The 18,309-nt window shown below is 45.6% G+C and overlaps 1 protein-coding gene across 1 annotated transcript in view; it reads left to right on the top strand.

Annotated features, from left to right (window-relative positions):
• The window catches only part of SLC4A5 (solute carrier family 4 member 5), an 82,251-nt gene that overhangs the window by 3,712 nt on the left and 60,230 nt on the right, over positions 1–18,309 (top strand). Inside the window, exons 2-3 of the mRNA XM_047069601.1 lie at positions 3,020–3,211; positions 16,386–16,515. Coding sequence (XP_046925557.1) covers positions 3,020–3,211; positions 16,386–16,515 — 322 coding nt within the window. The remainder of the gene's footprint in view (positions 1–3,019; positions 3,212–16,385; positions 16,516–18,309) is intronic.

The raw sequence follows: 18,309 nt of genomic DNA, 5'->3' as shown, positions 1-18,309 counted from the left end.
AAAAATCCTCAACAAAATATTGGGAAACCAAATTCAACAATACATTAAAAGGATCCTACACCATGATCAAGTAGGATTTATTTCAGGAATACAAGGATGGTTCAACATCTACAGATCAATCAATGTGATATACCCCACTAACAAAATGAAGGATAAAAATCGTAAGATTATCTCAATAGATGTAGAAAATATATTTAACAAAATCCAACATCCATTCATTATCAAAAATCTCAACAAACTGAGTATAGAGGGAATGTACCTCAACATAACAAAGTCCATATATGACAAGCCTACAGCTATCATACTCAACGATGAAAAGCTGAAAGCTTTTCCTCTAAGATCAGGGACAAGGTCAAGATGCCCACTCTTGCACTTTTATTCAATATTGTACTGGAAGTCTTAGCCAGAGCAATTAGTCAAGAAAAAGAAATAAAAGGCATTCAAATCAGAAAGGAAGAAGTAAAACCATCTCTACTTGCAGATGACATGATATTATATATGGAAAACCCAAAAGACTCCACCAAAAAACTGTTAGAACTAAAAAACAATTTCAGTAAATTTGCAGGATACAAAACCAATATACAAAAATAAATACATATATATTTCTATATATGAATAATGAACTATCAAAAAGAGAAATTAAGGAAACAATTCTATTTACATTTGCAACAAAAAGAATAAAATACATAGGAATAAATAAACTTAACAAGGGAGGGAAAAGACTTGTACACTGAAAATTTTAATACCTTGGTCAAAGAAATTGAAGAAGACACAAATAAATGGAAAGATAATCAATGCTCATGGATTGTACAAATTAATATTGTTAAAGTGTCTGTGTTACCCAAAGCAGTCTACAGATTCAATGCAATCCCTATCAAAATTCCAATGGTATTTTACACAGAAATAGAATAAATAGTTCTAAAATTTGTATGGAACAATGAAAGACCCTGAATAGCCAACAGTGACCTTGCAAAAGAACAAAGCTGGAGGCATCATGCTTCCTGATTCAAAAGATATTACAAAGCTATAGTAATCAAGACAGTATAGTATTGGCATAAAAGCAGACACATAGATCAATGTAAAAGAATAGAAAACCCAGATATACACACACACACTCGTAAGTTCAATTAATTTATGACAAAGGAGCCCAGGATATACAATGGGGAAAGGATAGTCTTTCTGATGAGAAAACGTGACAGCCACATGCATAAGAATAAGACTGGATCTGGGCGCCTGGGTGGCTCAGTTGGTTAATTGTCCGACTCTTGATTTTGGCTCAGGTCATGATCTCACAGTTCGTGAGTTTGAGCCCCACATCAGGCTCTGCGCTGATGGTGTGGAGCCTGCTTCGGATTCTCTCTCCCTCTCTCTTTTTCTCTGCCCCTCTCCTGCTCACATGTTCTCTCTCTCTCTCTCTCTCTCTCTCTCTCTCAAAATAAATAAATAAAGCTTTAAAAAAAAGGATAAAACTGGATCTCTATTTTGCATCACATACACACACACACACCTTAAAATGGATAAAAGACTGATGTAAGGGGCTCCTGGGTGGCGCAGTCGGTTAAGCGTCCGACTTCAGCCAGGTCACGATCTCGCGCTCCGTGAGTTCGAGCCCCGCGTCAGGCTCTGGGCTGATGGCTCAGAGCCTGGAGCCTGTTTCCGATTCTGTGTCTCCCTCTCTCTCTGCCCCTCCCCCGTTCATGCTCTGTCTCTCTCTGTCCCAAAAATAAATAAACGTTGGAAAAAAAAATTTTTAAAAGACTGATGTAAGACCTGAAACCATAGAACTCCTAGAAGAACACATAGGGGGTTAGCGTTTTGGCATCAGTCTTGGCAGTGACAGAGAAAGACAAATACTATACGATCTCATTCCTATGTGAGAACCAAACTCATAGAAACAGAGAACAGATTAGTGGTTGCCAGAGGCAGGAGTTTGGGAGTGGACAAAATGGGTGAAAGTGGTCAAAGGTACAAACTTCCACCATAGGATAAACAAGTTCTGGAGATGGAATGTACAGCATGGTAACTATAGTTAGCAATCTGTTTGTATATTTGGAAGTTGCCAAGAGAGTGATTCTAAAATTTCTCATCAGAAGAAAAAGAATGAAACTATATAAGATGATGGATGTTAACTAGACTTATTGTGGTAGTAATTTTGCAATATATACATGTACCAAATCAGTATATTGTACACTTTACACTTGAACAGTGTTATGTCAATTATACCTCCATTAAAAAAATAATAGGGGAAACTGTTGTGGAGTGGGGATAGGGCAGAGATAAGATGGAAGTCTAAGTACTTATGTATTATCTGCTCAATTATTCTGTAACTGTACAACTACATCTATTGATTATTTTAAAAGCTGTTGACCAATTCAACAACACTGATGAAAAACTGATAACAGAATATCCATCCTGAGAGCTGAGAGAATTCCAACTGCTCTTGTGTGAACAGACCTAGTGGGGGCTTTACACAGCAAACAGCCTTCTTAGTGGAATTCCAAAGTAAAGTTCTTGGTAATTCTAGTTTTTGAAAATTCTGGTATATAAAACCAGCTTTGAGAAATCCATAATAACTCACTTTTCTGATAAGCAGTTTATGTAGTTTTTGGTTATTAGTAATAAATGGTCCTTGATGGAAATATATACAGCTTTCCCAAAGAGGGGATCGGTATTTTGGACTAAATCTGTGGCTCACTGAGGGACTGTCTCCTGGGCCATGTGTCATAAGGCCTATGTGGTTACTGCCATTCTGGACAAGCAAGAACAGAGTGATGGGAGATCCGCTCATTCTAACAAGAGTTCCAACTATAGCACCAAGGGTCTTGTTTCCAGCAACTGCTGAGTTGTTCAGAAATGGGATTCTGTCAAACCCAAGACTCAGGGCAGGGGCCCTGTCCAGGAATCCTATGTCTTCCATTTTGCTTTGGTGGCCCTAGCTCTTTGTAACTAGAGGCTGTTAAAGGGAAATGCCCATTTTCAGTAACTCTTGCCTCCCCTGTCTTTTGTGCTTTGCCCACAGACTGCCGTTCCATCCACATTGGGCTTTCGGTCCCCAGTTACCCTCAAAGGAAAAGAGATCAGCAAGGACGTCTTTCAGGACTGCAGAAGGTCTGCTGGGGCCTGCAGCCAGACAAGCCACAGCAGGAACTGACTGGCACGGGGAGCAGGGGAAGCAGCCGGGATGGCAATGTGGATCGTGTCAGCAGGACCCGTGAGTTCTTGAGGGGCGTGTTCAGGGGAGCCATCTGGTGAGTGCAGCGGCTTGGGTGGCGGGATGGATAAAGTCGGAAGATTCTCTGCAGACTAATGATGCCGCAAGGCTGTTAGCACCTGCTGCCCTGCTGCCACTGCAGACCAACCTCCCTGCTCAGAGGCACCTTTAGTCAGGCTGAGCTCCATCTCTCTCTGGTGACTCTGAGACTTCTGCTCTGATCCCCCCCAAGTTGGTTTCATGGGTTAATTCTCAGAATCATTTTCCTCAATTCCAAATTCCCGGAGGCCACACAGCCATGGCATGACTAACCTAACCCCAAACATGACTGTTTGGCATGAAGCACTGTGCTCAGTAAACTGAATTACCTCTTCCCCTTCCTCACCTGAGCTTGATGGAATGGTCGAGAATTGTCTAGGCACCTGCGAGGTAGCTTGCAGACCCCTGGGAAGCTCTCTCCCAGGTCAGCAAATCCCCTGAGGCCTTCCTCTGCTGCTGCAGAAATCAGCTCTGGACTGATTAAAAATCAGTATTTTTGGGGCGCCTGGGTGGCTCAGTCGGTTAGGTGTCCAACTTCAGCTCAGGTCACGATCTCACGGTCCGTGAGTTCGAGCCCCGCGTCGGGCTCTGGGCTGATGGCTCAGAGCCTGGAGCCTGTTTCCGATTCTGTGTCTCCCTCTCTCTCTGCCCCTCCCCCATTCATGCTCTGTCTCTCTCTGTCCCAAAAATAAATAAACGTTAAAAAAAATTTTTTTAAATAAAAATAAAAATCAGTATTTTGTTCCTCCCCATGGAAAGAAAAATATCAATCTTAAGAGGAGTGAAGAGTCTGGAATCCTTAGAGCACAGCTGTGATGTTTTATTCTTTTGAGACTTTACTGTTCTAGGAACATGATTTCACCCCAACGAATCCTAAATCTGCCCAACAAATAGCATCTCATTGGGCTCTATTATATATTTCCACTGTCTTGAGCAAGGCAAAATGAGTTATTTTACTATCTAAACCTTCAAAGGAATGTCAGAGGCAGTAATAGTGTTTCAGCGTCCCTGTAGGAAAAGATCTGACATTCATGCTCCCAAAGGCCAACTGAGCCACCCCCAACCTTGCAGCTGCCCTGAACAACTGCTCTCATTGCACCAAGTCTACTAAGGCCCATGGCTTTTCCAGATTAAATGTGTCTATGTGGCAGATGGGTTAATGGAAGTCCTTTGGGGCTGTCTAGCATAAGAGATGAGCTCTGATTAAAACATGCATGTGCACACATACACACAATACACATGCACATGCGTGTGCACATGTATCTGCCCGGAGGGTAGGAATATCAGGGACCCAGAGGAGAGCAAGCCTGTTGGGAAGATCTCCCACTCCCCATGTTGGATCTAGATGGGGCATTCTCCTCTAACCCTACCACCTTCCCCACATTTAGGGATGAGGTTCCCCTTTGAAAATCAAATTTTCTGGGTCTCTCCTGAGTTATGGTAGAAATATATAACATGGTAGGTTATTGTGGTGGGTAAGTAAATGTGGTAGGCATTTAATATATATTATTTTAGTTAATACACATTAACCCAATTTAAGAGCAAGGAACCCAAGTCTTTTTCCTCTACTAGTGGATATTGGTTTGGTTTTGCTGTCCTCACTGGTACCAAGAACTTCTGAAATCCTTCTGGTGGGAGGGGTGTGAAAAGTTATTCTTTTTTTTTTTTTTTAACATTTTTATTTATTTTTGGGACAGAGAGAGACAGAGCATGAACGGGGGAGGGGCAGAGAGACAGGGAGACACAGAATCGGAAACAGGCTCCAGGCTCCGAGCCATCAGCCCAGAGCCTGACGTGGGGCTCGAACTCCCGGACCGCGAGATGGTGACCTGGCTGAAGTCGGACGCTTAACCGACTGCGCCACCCAGGCGCCCCGAAAAGTTATTCTTATACTTACCTGATACAAGTTCTTATACTTGCCTGATATTAAACAACTTTGGGGCCACTAAAAGATCAAAACCACTCCAGATGATCAGGAAAGGAGAGCTAGGCTGTTTTCCAGTGAGGCATTTGAGCCTTATATTGTTCCAAAGCCTTAGGACCAAGGACATATTTCATATGGTCTTCTATTCTCATTTCCAGTGAGGAAGGAACAAGGGTTGAGACAGAACACATATTTGTCTCTAAAGCATCTTCTCCATGAATACTTCATGAGACAGTTTTTCCAACATAGGTGCAAAGACAGTTGGGGTTCTTTTAGAGTTTGCAGCTTTAAAATGGGCTAGCGTCCTTGCCTTTGTGTACTTACAAATTTGTGCCTTGGAAGGATACATCTTGGAAAGAGGTGGGGGAAAGGAAGAAGGAAAAAGAAAGAAAGATGATCATTCTAGCCCTTAAATGCCCCATTTGGGGTGGGGAGCAGGTAGGAAAGCAAGTTAAAATTTATTTCCCAAAGGAAGTCTGGGGCACCTGGCTGGCTCAGTCAGTAGAGGAATGCTTGATCTTGGGGTTGTGAGTTCAAGCCCCATATTGGGTGGCACAGAGATTACTTAAAAAAAAAAAACAAAAAAACAAAAAAACAACGGGCACCTGGGTGGTTCAGTCAGTTGAGTGTCCAACTTTGGCTCAGGTCATGATCTCACAGCTGTGAGTTCGAGCCCCGCATCAGGCTCTGTGCTGATAGCTCAGAGCCTGGAGCCTGCTCCAAATTCTGTGTCTCCCTCTCTCTCTGCTCCTCCCCCACTCATGCTCGCACTCTCACTCTCTCTCTCTCTCTCTCTCAAAAATAAATAAACATTAAAAAAAAAACTCCTCCCAAAAGAAGCCTATATTTTCTCTCTCTTCTTGTCCTTTGGCACCTTAAAACCTGGATCTCCTAGAATTATCAACATGTACAGCATTCCCTCCCCAGCCATGAGAGCTATTCTAAAAACAAACAAAAAAATCCTATTAGAAGAGAATCCTTAGTTATTGGCATTAGGACCTTGAGGGGAAATTAGGATTGAGCATCCAAGTTTGCAAGTGAACCAGTGAAAGTCTTAATAAATGGAAAGTGTCACCTTTTGGGATGAGCATTGGGTGTTGTATGGAAACCAATTTGACAATAAACTTTATATATTGAAAAAAAATAAATCCAAGTTAATTAAAAAAAATAAATTAATTAAATAAATGGAAAGTGTTCATAAACTATACATTAACCAGATTTACCCTATTCTTTGAGAATTAGCTAAAGTGGAATCTAGCCTCCCTGGCCTCATCCAGGGGAAGGTCCATGTCTTTCCCCAAATTTCTGTGCCTTCCCAGGGGCTGCCAGTCTCATTGTCTGGCTCCAAGTCCCTCCATAGTGGGCTCATCTCACTATGTTTCACTGCCTAGACCTGTTCTCTGCCTTCACCTCTAGGCCTTCTCAGGCATGGAGTTCAGACCTTCTTTGGTTTTCCCCAAATTGGTTATGCATGGCATATATGTGAGTAGAAGGCTTTGCTGAAGGTTCAGAACCAAGTTTAACATTGCAGAGATACATACTAGATATCTGTGTTCCTCTGGTGACTGGAAGTTTTCCACTGCACATTTTTCTGTGCAGTTCCAGCCTCCTATCACATATTTTGGGGGCTCCTGCCCACCCTTGTCCCCTCCTGAGTCCCCTCATATGTTCTTGCTTTCAGTGTTGAGCCCCGTCCTCACATACATGCTCAGTCCCCTCCTTTTTAGTTACATCAATTTTTCTTCCTGCCCCTCCTTGGCTCAGGGCCCATTTTTGCACAGCCGAGGCCACATAATGGGTTGAACTAAACACAAAGACCATCTCCCCTAAGTCTAGCCCTTCAATATCCTTGAAAACCTGAAGGAGGCTTTGACATTTCCTTCTCCCCCTACTCCCACCCAGGGTCCTCTGCAGGCCATGTCAAGACTGTGTGTGTGAATCAGGCCCCCACACCCCTGTTGGCTTAGACAGGAGAAGCAGTAACTGTCTAATTTGATTTTAAATAACAGTTTCCTCACTTTACTGCATTTATAGTCACCAAAACAAAACAATAAAAACCATATGCTAATTGAAGACTACTGGGGACATTTCATATACCTTACATTATAAATCATGGATATGGTACAATCAATTGCCCTTTACTATTTTGGCTCCCCTTAAATGTCAGAATCTCTTCCTCTGGGGCTCCAGTGAGATAAGTGTCATTGCTCTCTTTTCTCTGCAGCATATTGAGGATGACGCCCTTCCTGGGGAAGGTGGAGGGATCTCTTATTTGGATTTGGTTGAATCTCCCCCTTGCCCAACACACCAAGATCTGCCAAGCCTTGGTTCCACCCACTAGCATGTAGGGGAGCCAGCAGTGCCCTGGCCAGGCTCTGCCAGTCCTCTGACACAGCTCTTCACTTGGCCAGGGCCAGGCCCAAGGTTTCTTTTCCTTGGCCTTCCTTCTTTTCTTGCCTTTGGCCTGCTCTGCCATTGCTTTACTCCCCTCTTTTACTGATTCCTGTTCTTTCTTATTCTAACTATTCTTACTACAGTGACCCAACATTCTTTATAACTCTTACACTTGGAGTTTTTAAGAAGGTACAAAGAAGAAAATCTCCAACCCTAGAATTCCCTATAAGGGGCACTCATGGTTAAGAAGGTAATTTCATCATATGTATTAGAAATCTACTTGAGCTGGCTTGGGCAAGGAGGCAGTGTGTGTGTGTGTGTGTGTGTGTGTGTGTGTGTACGCACACGTGTTATTACAAAACCAAAGAAGTTTTTCGCAGTCCCAAAGCAGAATAAACAGCCAGGCTCAATGGGTAGACATAGCACCTCTCAGTCCCCTCTCTGGGACTGATGGCCCCTGCCCCTGCTTCTCCTGTGGGTCTGCTCCATTCCCTTCTCTCTGTAGCCCTTTCTGCATCTCTGTGCCCTTTTATCTTAGTTTACGTGCTCTCTTTTCCAGAGACCATCAGGAAAGGCCCCAGCTATCTTAGAGACCCAATTCAAAATTTCCAGGCTTGGCTCAGATGTCCAATGATTAACTGTAGCCAAGGGGCACAGGTCATACATTCCATAAACACAGCTGCCAGAGGACATCCTTTTGGGTATGGACTGGGCTGACATCCCTAACACTAGCATGATAAGAGGAATCCCTATAAACACTAAAGGGGGCAGATTCGCTTCCTCTTCTTAGAGAACACATTTGGAGTTTTAGGACAGCTTCCTAGAAAAAGAATTTTGCTGTCTGTGAAGTTAGGATTGGGGGGCTTTTACATCACCTCTCAAGACCCACCTCACACAATTGCAGGAATGACTTTAGAACCCTAGATCAGTCTCCCAGTCCCCAATATTCAGTTGCCTTGAGCTACCCAAAGTCTCCACCCAGCTCCACCCCTAACAGCATTTCCTTGTCCTTGGCTCCTTTCTTGCCAAGCCTAATCCCAGATGATATGCTCATGAGTGCTAATTAGTGAATTCATTCACCCAGCAAATATTTATTGAGTGCCCATGCTGTGTGAGCCCTGTACTGGGGACCAGCAGCATGATGCAAGCAAGGTAGACTTCGATCTTGCAAAGTTGGCCATCTAGAGATTCATGTGGAACTCAAGACAGAGGGAGAGAACCTCTGAAAGGGCTCATCCAGGGCCCCAGCCCCAGGATCAAATCCTCATCCTGACTTTCTGACTGCCTAATTGCCTTCCGGGTCTTTACTAGCTGTTGAAGACTGGCTTGTTTGTAGTATACTAGATCATTTTGTGCTTTACTCATCCAATAACTGGACAGTCCCCACCCAGTAAAAGCACAATTCTGCTTGCTTCTTTTAGTGTGCTTCCTGAAGCTTGTTCCTGCTGGGTTATGTTTCTCCCAGCAACTGCTGGGGGAGTCATATCGTGGGCCGTCGCTATGTGACTCTCCCTGTGTGCTATCAACCACAGGGGCTATTACCTGTGGCATTTCTCATTATGTGGATTAACTTCTGATGTGCTGCATGCACGTGGGGCCCACAGTGCATTAGAGCCACCCTGATCCAGGAGCCCAGCGTGTGGTGGGCTAAACCTTCTGTGGGCAGGAGGGAGGGGCAGAGAGAGTGGAAGGCCCTCGGGGTGGAGGGCAGGGAGGCAGCATGGGAGCAGCATGAGCATTTAGAGGCTGAAAAGGATTGAGCCCTTGGAAGGTTTAAAAGGGCCAGGCTGATGACTGGTAACAAGGGAGAAATGTGTCAGACCTGCTGGCAACAACAACAATAGCAATATCATTTATTGGGTGACTGGTGTATACCAAGCACTGTGCCAACCACATCACACGTATTATCTTCCTGAATGGCTATCACAATCTAGTGAGGTAGGCTTGATTATTCCCACTTAATAGATGGGGAAACTAAGGCTCAGAGAACTTAAATGCTTTGCCAAAATCCTACTGCTAGTAATCAGCAGAGTCAGGTGTTAAACCCAGGTCTGGGCTCTTAAAGCACCACATGGATAAAGAGAATCTTCTGGCATCCTTGACAATCTCTCTTTGGGTGCTTTGGGGTCACCCACAGCCCCTGACCCAGTGTGGCATGGAGTAGCTACCTAGTAGTGCTCAAGAGGAGATGGGCCAACTTCAGCCACAGTGGCTTGTGAGCTGTAGAGCCTGGGACCCTGGGGAGGGGCCCATCTACTCACTGTCCTGTCCTGCTGAGAAGCCCAGCATTGCAGAAACTTCTGGATGGTGGTGTTTGCTTGGAGCCCAGTACCTAAACAGACACCCTGACTTTCTGCTGCTGTTTCCTCAGCTTTATTTTTTTTAAGTTTTTTATTTATTTATGAGAGAGAGAGAGACAGAGACAGAGACAGCAAGAGTAGGGGAGGGGCAGAGAAAGAGGGAGACACAGAACCCGAAGGAGGCTCCAGGCTCTGAGCTGTCAGCACAGAGCCCGATGCGGGGCTTGAATTCACAAACCGTGAGATCATGACCTGAGCCAAAGTCGGATGCTTAACCGACTGAGCCACCCAGGCACCCCTGTTTCCTCAGCTTTAAAGTGGGCACCCTCGATCATTGAGCCCCAAGTATGAAAATGTGAGTGGGGCCAGCCATAGGCGGGTGGGCAGTGTAGGGTGGAGGATGTCAGTGGACTTGACTCTCCTCCAGGTTCCCCTAATTTGGGGCCTGATGGGGCCTTTCTGTGGTGTAAACTGGGTCTCAAATTTCTCATCTGTGAAGTGAAGGGCTTAGATTCTTCGACAACAGCTAAGCTCCCTCCTAGCCCTGAGACTTAGAGAATCCAAGGCTCAGCACCCCTTGGAGCAGTAGCCGCCCAGTGACCTCTAATCAACCTTGGCACATTCTAAGTACTCAGTAAGAACTTGTTGAACCGAACCCAGGAGATTAGGAGTTTCTCAGCAGAGCAAAATAATTCCCCAGTGGGGTTCTCCCCACAGCCTCAAGTAACCAGTTCCCACTGTCCATGGGCTCCCAGGAAACATCCACTTAGTGATGGTATTTAGCACTTTGTCCTAGAAGTAGATAAAGAGCTAGAGGATTAGGAGTCTGGGTTAACAGTTGGGGACAGAGGGGGCTCCTGGGTGGCTCAGTCAGTTAAGCATCTGACTCTTGATTTTGTATCAGGTCATGATCTCACAGTTCTTGGGATTGAGCCCCGCATCGTGCTCTGCACTGACAGCTCAGAGCCTGCTTGGGATTCCCTCTCTCTCTCTCTCTCTCTCTCTCTCTCTGCCCCTCCCCTGCTCATGTGAGCTCATCCTCACCCTCTCTCTCTCTCTCTCTCTGAAAATAAATAAACTTAAAAAAAATAATAGCAAAAAAAAAGTTGGGGATAGAGAAAAACCAGCTGCGTGGAACATTACTGACCAAGCATGGTTGCTTTGAAACCTGAGACCCCACAACAACCCTCCCTAACCATCCCACCTCCGGGTGTGGGGGGGGGAACCACTGCGCAGCTGAGAGAACTCTGTCTTGGCAGCCACTCTCCAGCCGCTTACCTGCAGCCAAGGCTCTTAAGGAGGCCCCGGGGAGTCTGAGGGCAAATCCTACCTCTGCCTTTATAAAGGGGCCTGAGGAGAGGTGCTGGGGCTCTCCTGGAGCCCTCATGGGGGAGGCGGGACAGAGGCAGTTCCGCCAGTGTTCTCACAGACCCACAGCTGTTCCACCCTGCCCCTGCCACCGTGAAGACCCAGCTGCCTGTTCCAGCCTCTGCGCTGCTGAGCCCCTCTCTCTCCAGTGCACTTGAGGACCCCCACCCCTCACACTGCTCTCTCACATTCTTCCCTCTCATTCTCTCTCTCTCTCACACACACATTCTCTCTCTCACACACACACGCTTCTCTCATACTGTATCTTTAATTCACCCTCAATATAGTCTTTCTCTCACACTACATCTCTTTTCTCTCCCACATATAGCCTTCTCTCTCTACCACCCGTCTTTCACGCATTCCTTCCCTCTCTCTGTTTCTCTCCCTCTTCTCTCCCTACACCTCCCCTGGTGCATAACTGGAAACAAAGTGAGTTTGTTGTGACCGGTGGGGAAGAGGACGTTTGGAGGCAGTGGCCAGGGCGGCAGCAGCAGAGACAGGCTGGGGCCAGAAGCCGTGCCGACAGCCGGAGACCTCAGTGCTCAGCTCTTCCAGGGAGCAGGTAATGCCCCAGACAGGGCTGGTTCAGGCGTCCTGCTCTCTGCCCTGTCTCATCTCCCTATTGGTTGTTCCATCTCTTTGTCTTCCTATCTGGCCTTTAACGGGAAGGGGATTCCAAACTTAGGGAAGAGTAGGCACAAGGATCCAAGGAGTAAGGTGCCCTCCTCGTCAGAGAACTGTGTGTGGTGGTTAGGGTCCAGGATATCTGGGATTGGAGGGGGGGTGCTGGGGTATCTGGGGTCAAGGGTAACTGGGTTCCAGGGCATCTGGCTGAGAAACATGATAGAACCTAAAAAGACAGGTAAGGGCCAGATCACAAGGGATGTTTTGGGCCAGGTCAGTGACCCTAGGCTCTAGGTAATACAGAGCCGTTGAAGGCTTTTCACCTGGAGAGTAACCTGATCAAACCTACATTTTAAAAGAATTGTTCTAGAACTCTGATTGCTGTGTCCTCTCAGAATCAGTCATAGGCTTCTCCCAGTGTAAAGAAAAAATAAGGTTATTTGTTCAATTGTTAGTTTTCTATAAAACTTTAACCTTTGATGTCTGCTAGCAAGTGTCAGCAATCCATAACCCAATGAAAAGATGATGTTTAAAGTAATAGAAAAATTCAGAAATAAAATTCATTTAAATGAGGCAGATTGAGCTATATACAGATAAATTAATAATTTCTGCTAAGTAAAATTACTTCTAACTCAAATGCAAAATATTTTATGGTGCTGCTCAAAGAGCACCATGACTCCCAGGAGTGTGTCATGTGAATATGTTTGAAATGTTTTAAAGGCAAACTTGGCTGCCACATAGGGAATAGGGTGGATCAGGCAACCAGAGGCAGTAGTGGCAGCAGGAGGCTTTTGCAGCAATAGGAACAGGAAATAATGAGAACCTGAGCCAAGATGGTGGCAATGGGTAGGAAAAAAGGGAGACAGCTGAAAAATATCTAGGAAGCAAGGGAAAGAAGTTAGTGTCTGATTGGACATGAACAGTGAGACAGAGGCTTCAAGAATAAGTCCGGTATTTCTTATCTGAACAGCTGGAGAGTTAGGGGTGCTATTATTCAAAACAGAGAATGGCAGGCATAAAGGAGTTGTTTTGAATATATTGAGGTCGACTTGAGGAGGCTGCAGAACTCCCACATGGAATAATCCAGTTGACAGTTGGAAATGTTCAATACAGGCAGGGCCCAGAGACATGGGTGACCTCATCTACAGGGTGACACCATAAAGAACACAAGATGGCCCAGGAAGAGCGTAGAAGGAGAAGAGAGAAGAAGTTTAATGAGAAATCTTGGGGAAGACTAAGATTTAAGTGAGACAGGCAAGAGGGGCCAGGGAAAGATATTAAGGATTCCTTGAAGAGGTAGGAAAAAATATCAAGAAAGTGTTGTTACAAGAGCTAAGAGTAGCATTTCAGTTCAGGGGGAGCAGTCAGCACCACTGATGCCCCAGAGAGACAAGCCAGACCTGTTGGTTTGATTGGTTTTATTACTTTACTCGTTGAGAATAAGATAAAACAAGAGCGATCTGAGGGCAGAGTTGTAAACTCAGGTGCATAACATAAATGAGATTAGCAGAGTTGAGTAGGGAGCAGTGGGGACTGTGGCAAACTAAAATGCATATGCCCATAACATTGTGTGTCAACAATACTCAGATAAAAGAACTTTAAAAAATGCATATGCCCACCTAAAGAAGGCAGCTATCATTCAGCTTTGGTTAATTGTTGCCAAGCAGGAATGTAGGCACAGTCGTCAGAGCATCTGAATTTTCTTTTTAAAAAAAATTTTTTTTTCAACGTTTATTTATTTTTGGGACAGAGAGAGACAGAGCATGAACGGGGGAGGGGCAGAGAGAGAGGGAGACACAGAATCGGAAACAGGCTCCAGGCTCTGAGCCATCAGCCCAGAGCCCGACGCGGGGCTCGAACTCACGGACCGCGAGATCGTGACCTGGCTGAAGTCGGACGCTTAACCGACTGCGCCACCCAGGCGCCCCTGAATTTTCAAGAAAAGTCAGAAATGTGGATTATTATATGAAATCTCACAATTCTTTATGTTAGCAACAATTTCAAGAACTTTTATACTCTGTGAGGGCTGAACTAAACACGTCTTTGAGCTGCCAGTTGAAGTCTCTGCCTTAGTCAATGTCCTTTAGAGTAGTGGGATTGAACCAGTTGGAACAGGTTGGAAAGTAATTGGGTAAGGAGGAAGTGGAGACAGGAAGTGCTGACTATTCCTTCAAGAAGTTGGGGGGAAAGGCAAGCAGGAGAGCTGGGAAGGCAGGCAGGGTCATGGAAGAGTGTTATAGGGTAGGAAGAACTATTTATAGGCTAGGAGAAAAAGAGTGGAGAGATGAAGACCAAGGTAAGCAAAGGCTTGTTGATAAAATAATGATCCAGCAGAAGGGAATGAGTGGAGCCAGAGATTAAGTTGGAGGAAGGACTCCTTTGTTCAAAAATGGACTACAAAGTGGTAAGGGTACAGAACTAGAAGGGAGAAGGTGATGAATCTCACATCTAGAGGCCTTTATTTCCTTGGTGAAGTGGATAGGAGATGGATCAAGAGGCTTGAAGAGAGGAGCAAAGGTTAGGAATGGCATCAAGGGACATGGGACATGGTGCTAACAAGGATGAGTGGGAGGTGGCTACACTTCTGAGACCTGCTGAGGGTGGAAATACTTCATTTTCTTTTTTTTTGTTTTTAAAATTTTGTAATGTTTATTTATTTTTGAGAGAGAGACAGAGTCCAAAGCAGGCTCCAGTCTCCAAGCTGTCAGCACAGAGCCTGATGCGGAGCCTGAACCTACGAACCATGAGATCATGACCTGAGCCGAGGTTGGATGCTCAACCAACCGTGCCACCCAGGCACCCCGAAAATCTTTCATTTTCACCATTGGGTGGGGCTCGTGAGCCTGGGTGCTGGGGTTGGTAGTAAAGGGGATCAGCACCTGTTACATTCTAGGCCCCATGTCATGTGTCTTATTCTCCTTATCTGAATCTCCTTGTTCCTCCCAACAACCCTGCTCACTCAAACTGAATTCACTCACGAGCAAGTGGCAACTCTGAGATTCATACCCATGTCTAGCTGGGTTGCAAGCTCACTGTGCACCTTGTCTCCACTATACCACAGTACCACACTGCCTCTCCCTGTCCCCCCATGACACTCCTGCACAGAGGAAGACTGGGCCAATGAATTCTTGTTTGGGTACTGGCTGCCTGGTTTTACTGGGAAGTCAAGGAGTAAGAGTGAGGAGGATGATGAAAATGTAGTTGAAATTATTGACCATGGGGAAACCATGGAGAAATTAGGTGAAGGCCTGTAAGGATGATAATTTGAAGGGACAGAGGGGCTTGGAGGAAGGGGAAGACTTGATGAAGCCCAAGGGACAATTAATGAGAGACTGAACCAGGGCAGGGGCAAAGGGATTGGTGAGGGGGGACATATTTTCGAAAACTTTCTATATGAGGGTAGAGGTAAGAGAAAGTGGTAAGGTGTAGGTGACTCCAGAGTGTCTAGCCCATACAATTGGTGGACAGTTATGCCTTTCTACATGCAAGGCAATGACATCATGTCATGCTTCTCTCTTGCTCACCATGGTCTAGACACCATGGCCGGCCCATTCTCACATCAGGGTCTTTGAAACACTCAGAGCACTCTTTTTCCAGAGATGCAAAAGTAATTCATTCTCATCTTCCAATTCACAACTCAAACACATGCTCTTCAGAGCGGTCTTTCTTAATCAATCTATCTAATGTAGTTCTCTTGTTGTTGTTGTTGTTTTTCCAGGACGTTTATCACTACCTGAAATGATTATTTATGCATTTGTTTACTTGTTTATTTCTGCCACTAGAGCAGACATTCAAGAGAACAAGGATGTATGGGCCTTCTTCACAGCTTTGTTTTCCGACACCTGGAACAATGCCTGGCACATAGTAGACTTTCATGAAATATTGAGAGAAAGGAAAGAAGGAAGGGAGGCAGGAAAAGGGGGAACATGTTTGGGGCAGAGTACATTTTCAGTGTTAGAATGCTGACTTTTGAGGTGCCTGAGAGACACCTAGGAGGTGACATCCAGTGGGCAGTTGGAAGGCAGACCAGGAGTGCAGGAATAGATTGTCACTTTGCCCATGAAGAAGGTGGGCTCATGTGGCACACTGGTACAAGCACATCCTTTTGCAGAGCTGACTGCCCCTTCAAGGCCAACACTGGGAGTTGACTGGTCTGGGCCCCAATGAGAAAAGGAGTCCTTCTGGGTTTGTTATGCTGAAGTTGGGTCAGAGTTTTTCTCACTTTTCTGTTTCCTGTCCTTGCTACTTCCCAGCTTTGGCCATTTTCTGTCCTTCTTTGTTGTCAGCTACAAGACCCTGGAGTCTGAATGCAGATTAAATCCTTCATCTCTTTTATCTCAAAGAATATTTCGCCCACATCCAACTGCAGAGGCATGGGTCTAGCTTTGCCCAGAAACTGGACTTAGTTTTACTAAATTCAGAAATACGTTTCTCTTGAACCCGGCTCCCGCTCCATTTCAATTGGCCCTGCAGCCCTCTGCCTCCCCCAGGCCATTCAGCAGACCCTGCTGCCTTCTTTTTGCAGGGTCTCCAGCTGCTGAGCAGCTCCAGGACATCCTGGGGGAGGAAGATGAGGCTCCCAACCCTACCCTCTTCACAGAGATGGACACTCTGCAGCATGACGGAGACCAGATGGAGTGGAAGGAGTCAGCCAGGTAAGGTGGAGTCCAAGGGAAGGGAGAAGGGATCTTCCCACTACAGTCTGCCTGGGGTCCAGGCTGAGCTGACCCTCCCGGTGGGAAGGACAATTGACTAGTGGTATCTTGCACTTTAAGTTCTGCTGGGGCACTTCCTGGTCCCTAAAGACCTCCCCTTCTGCCTTCCCTAGTGTCCAGGACTGGGCTGGACACTAAGGAGCAAACAGATACTTATCACTTTGTCTTTATTCTCAAAGAGGTTAAAATCCAAGTGGAAAAGTAGAACAGACATCCATGAGACCATGAGAGAATAATACAAGGATATATATCCTTTCTTGTCAAATGGTTCAAACTAAATGCTGTAGGAGAAGGGAAAGCACCAAGGGGGTAGGGTAGGCAGGGAGGGCTTCCTGGAGGAAGGAAAATATATACCATGGAAAATCCAGGTGGGATGGCCAGTGGGCCTCTGAAGAAAAGAGACTCTGCAGAGTTTGGGGTGGGACAGGCAGAGTGGAGCTCTGGAGGCACATATTGGGGGGGGGGAGGGAGAAAAACTGTGTATATAGAGCAGTAGAAGGAAGAGAAGAGTCAGAAAGCTGGAGGGAAACCACGTGGTGAAGTCATGCAGCCAAAAGAGGATTGGAGTAAGGAATAGTGCTGGCCATACACAGTGCTTGGGACAGAGTGGGCTTCTAAATGCACTGCACTGGTCAGCAACACCAAATGATGCCACGAGTCCAAGGAAAAGGAAGGAGGCAGCAAAAAGGGCCAATGAGAGAGGAGGGACCCTGGGAAGGAAGCTGAGAAAGTCCAGAAAATGGACCATACCAACGTTTCTCAACCTTTTTTTTTTTTATTGTGCCTCTCGCCCCTAAGAAATTTTAATTTAAATTAACTTTATTAAATTGGAATTTGATTTAATTTATTCTAATGAGAGGAATTAAATACCAAGGGACATGATTCTGTGAGGTTGGCTTAAACTTTGGAGTGCCACAAACCATGGTAATACCTAAAAAATTTTTTGCTCTCCTGAGACCTCTTTGGAGCTGATATTGCCCTGGTTGAGAATGCATGGACTAACTTCCACCTGTGCCTAGGACTAGTTCTGCCTGGGAGCCACCAGGATACCCAGATCCTGGCAGCTGCTCCAGCCATGGCCTGGGATCCTTCCTCACCCACCAGCAGTCACTCACCTGGGAAGTAAATTGCTCTATGGAGCGAGGAAGAGGAGGTTTGGACGTCCTAAACCTCCTCCTTCCAATCTCTCCTGGAACAAAGGCCATTGGGTGGATTAACAAATCCCTGCAGGCCTCAGGGAAGGAATGAATTCCTAGCCTCATGGCTGGCCCCAATCCCTGTCTGGAAGCCCCTGAACCTCTATTTATCAGCCATTCAGTGAGCTCTTTTATATGCTAAATAATTTATGGGCTCATTTCCCTCAAGCTGCCCAATGACCCTGAGGAGGTGGGAACTATTATTATCCCCATTTTATAGATGAGGATACTGAGGTTTAGAAGGGCAAATAGCTTACAAGGGTCAGAGTATGCAGGTAGCTGAGTCTGGGTTATAGCCCAGGCCTGTCTGACCCTAACTTGAGGGCTTATGTACTTTGTCACGCTTTCCCCATTTTCTCTGCTACCTCCTTCCATTTCCTCCAACTTCCAGGGACTCTGTATTTCCATGGGAAGACATAAGTCTGGAGGCAATTCCACTGGGATGGGAAATAAATGGAGATAGCCACAGAGACCAGAGCATCTATTCAGGGCTGAGAAGAAAGGATAGGACATTTCAAATGACCAGAGCTCAGTCTGG

This window comes from Lynx rufus, unplaced genomic scaffold (assembly GCF_022079265.1).
Source record: "Lynx rufus isolate CCGP_SWC_20201006 ecotype Redwood Valley unplaced genomic scaffold, mLynRuf1.p SCAF_8, whole genome shotgun sequence".
Classification (NCBI taxonomy): Eukaryota; Metazoa; Chordata; class Mammalia; order Carnivora; family Felidae; genus Lynx; species Lynx rufus.
Note: the sequence above shows the minus strand (reverse complement) of the source record. Positions and strands in the feature narration are given on the sequence as shown.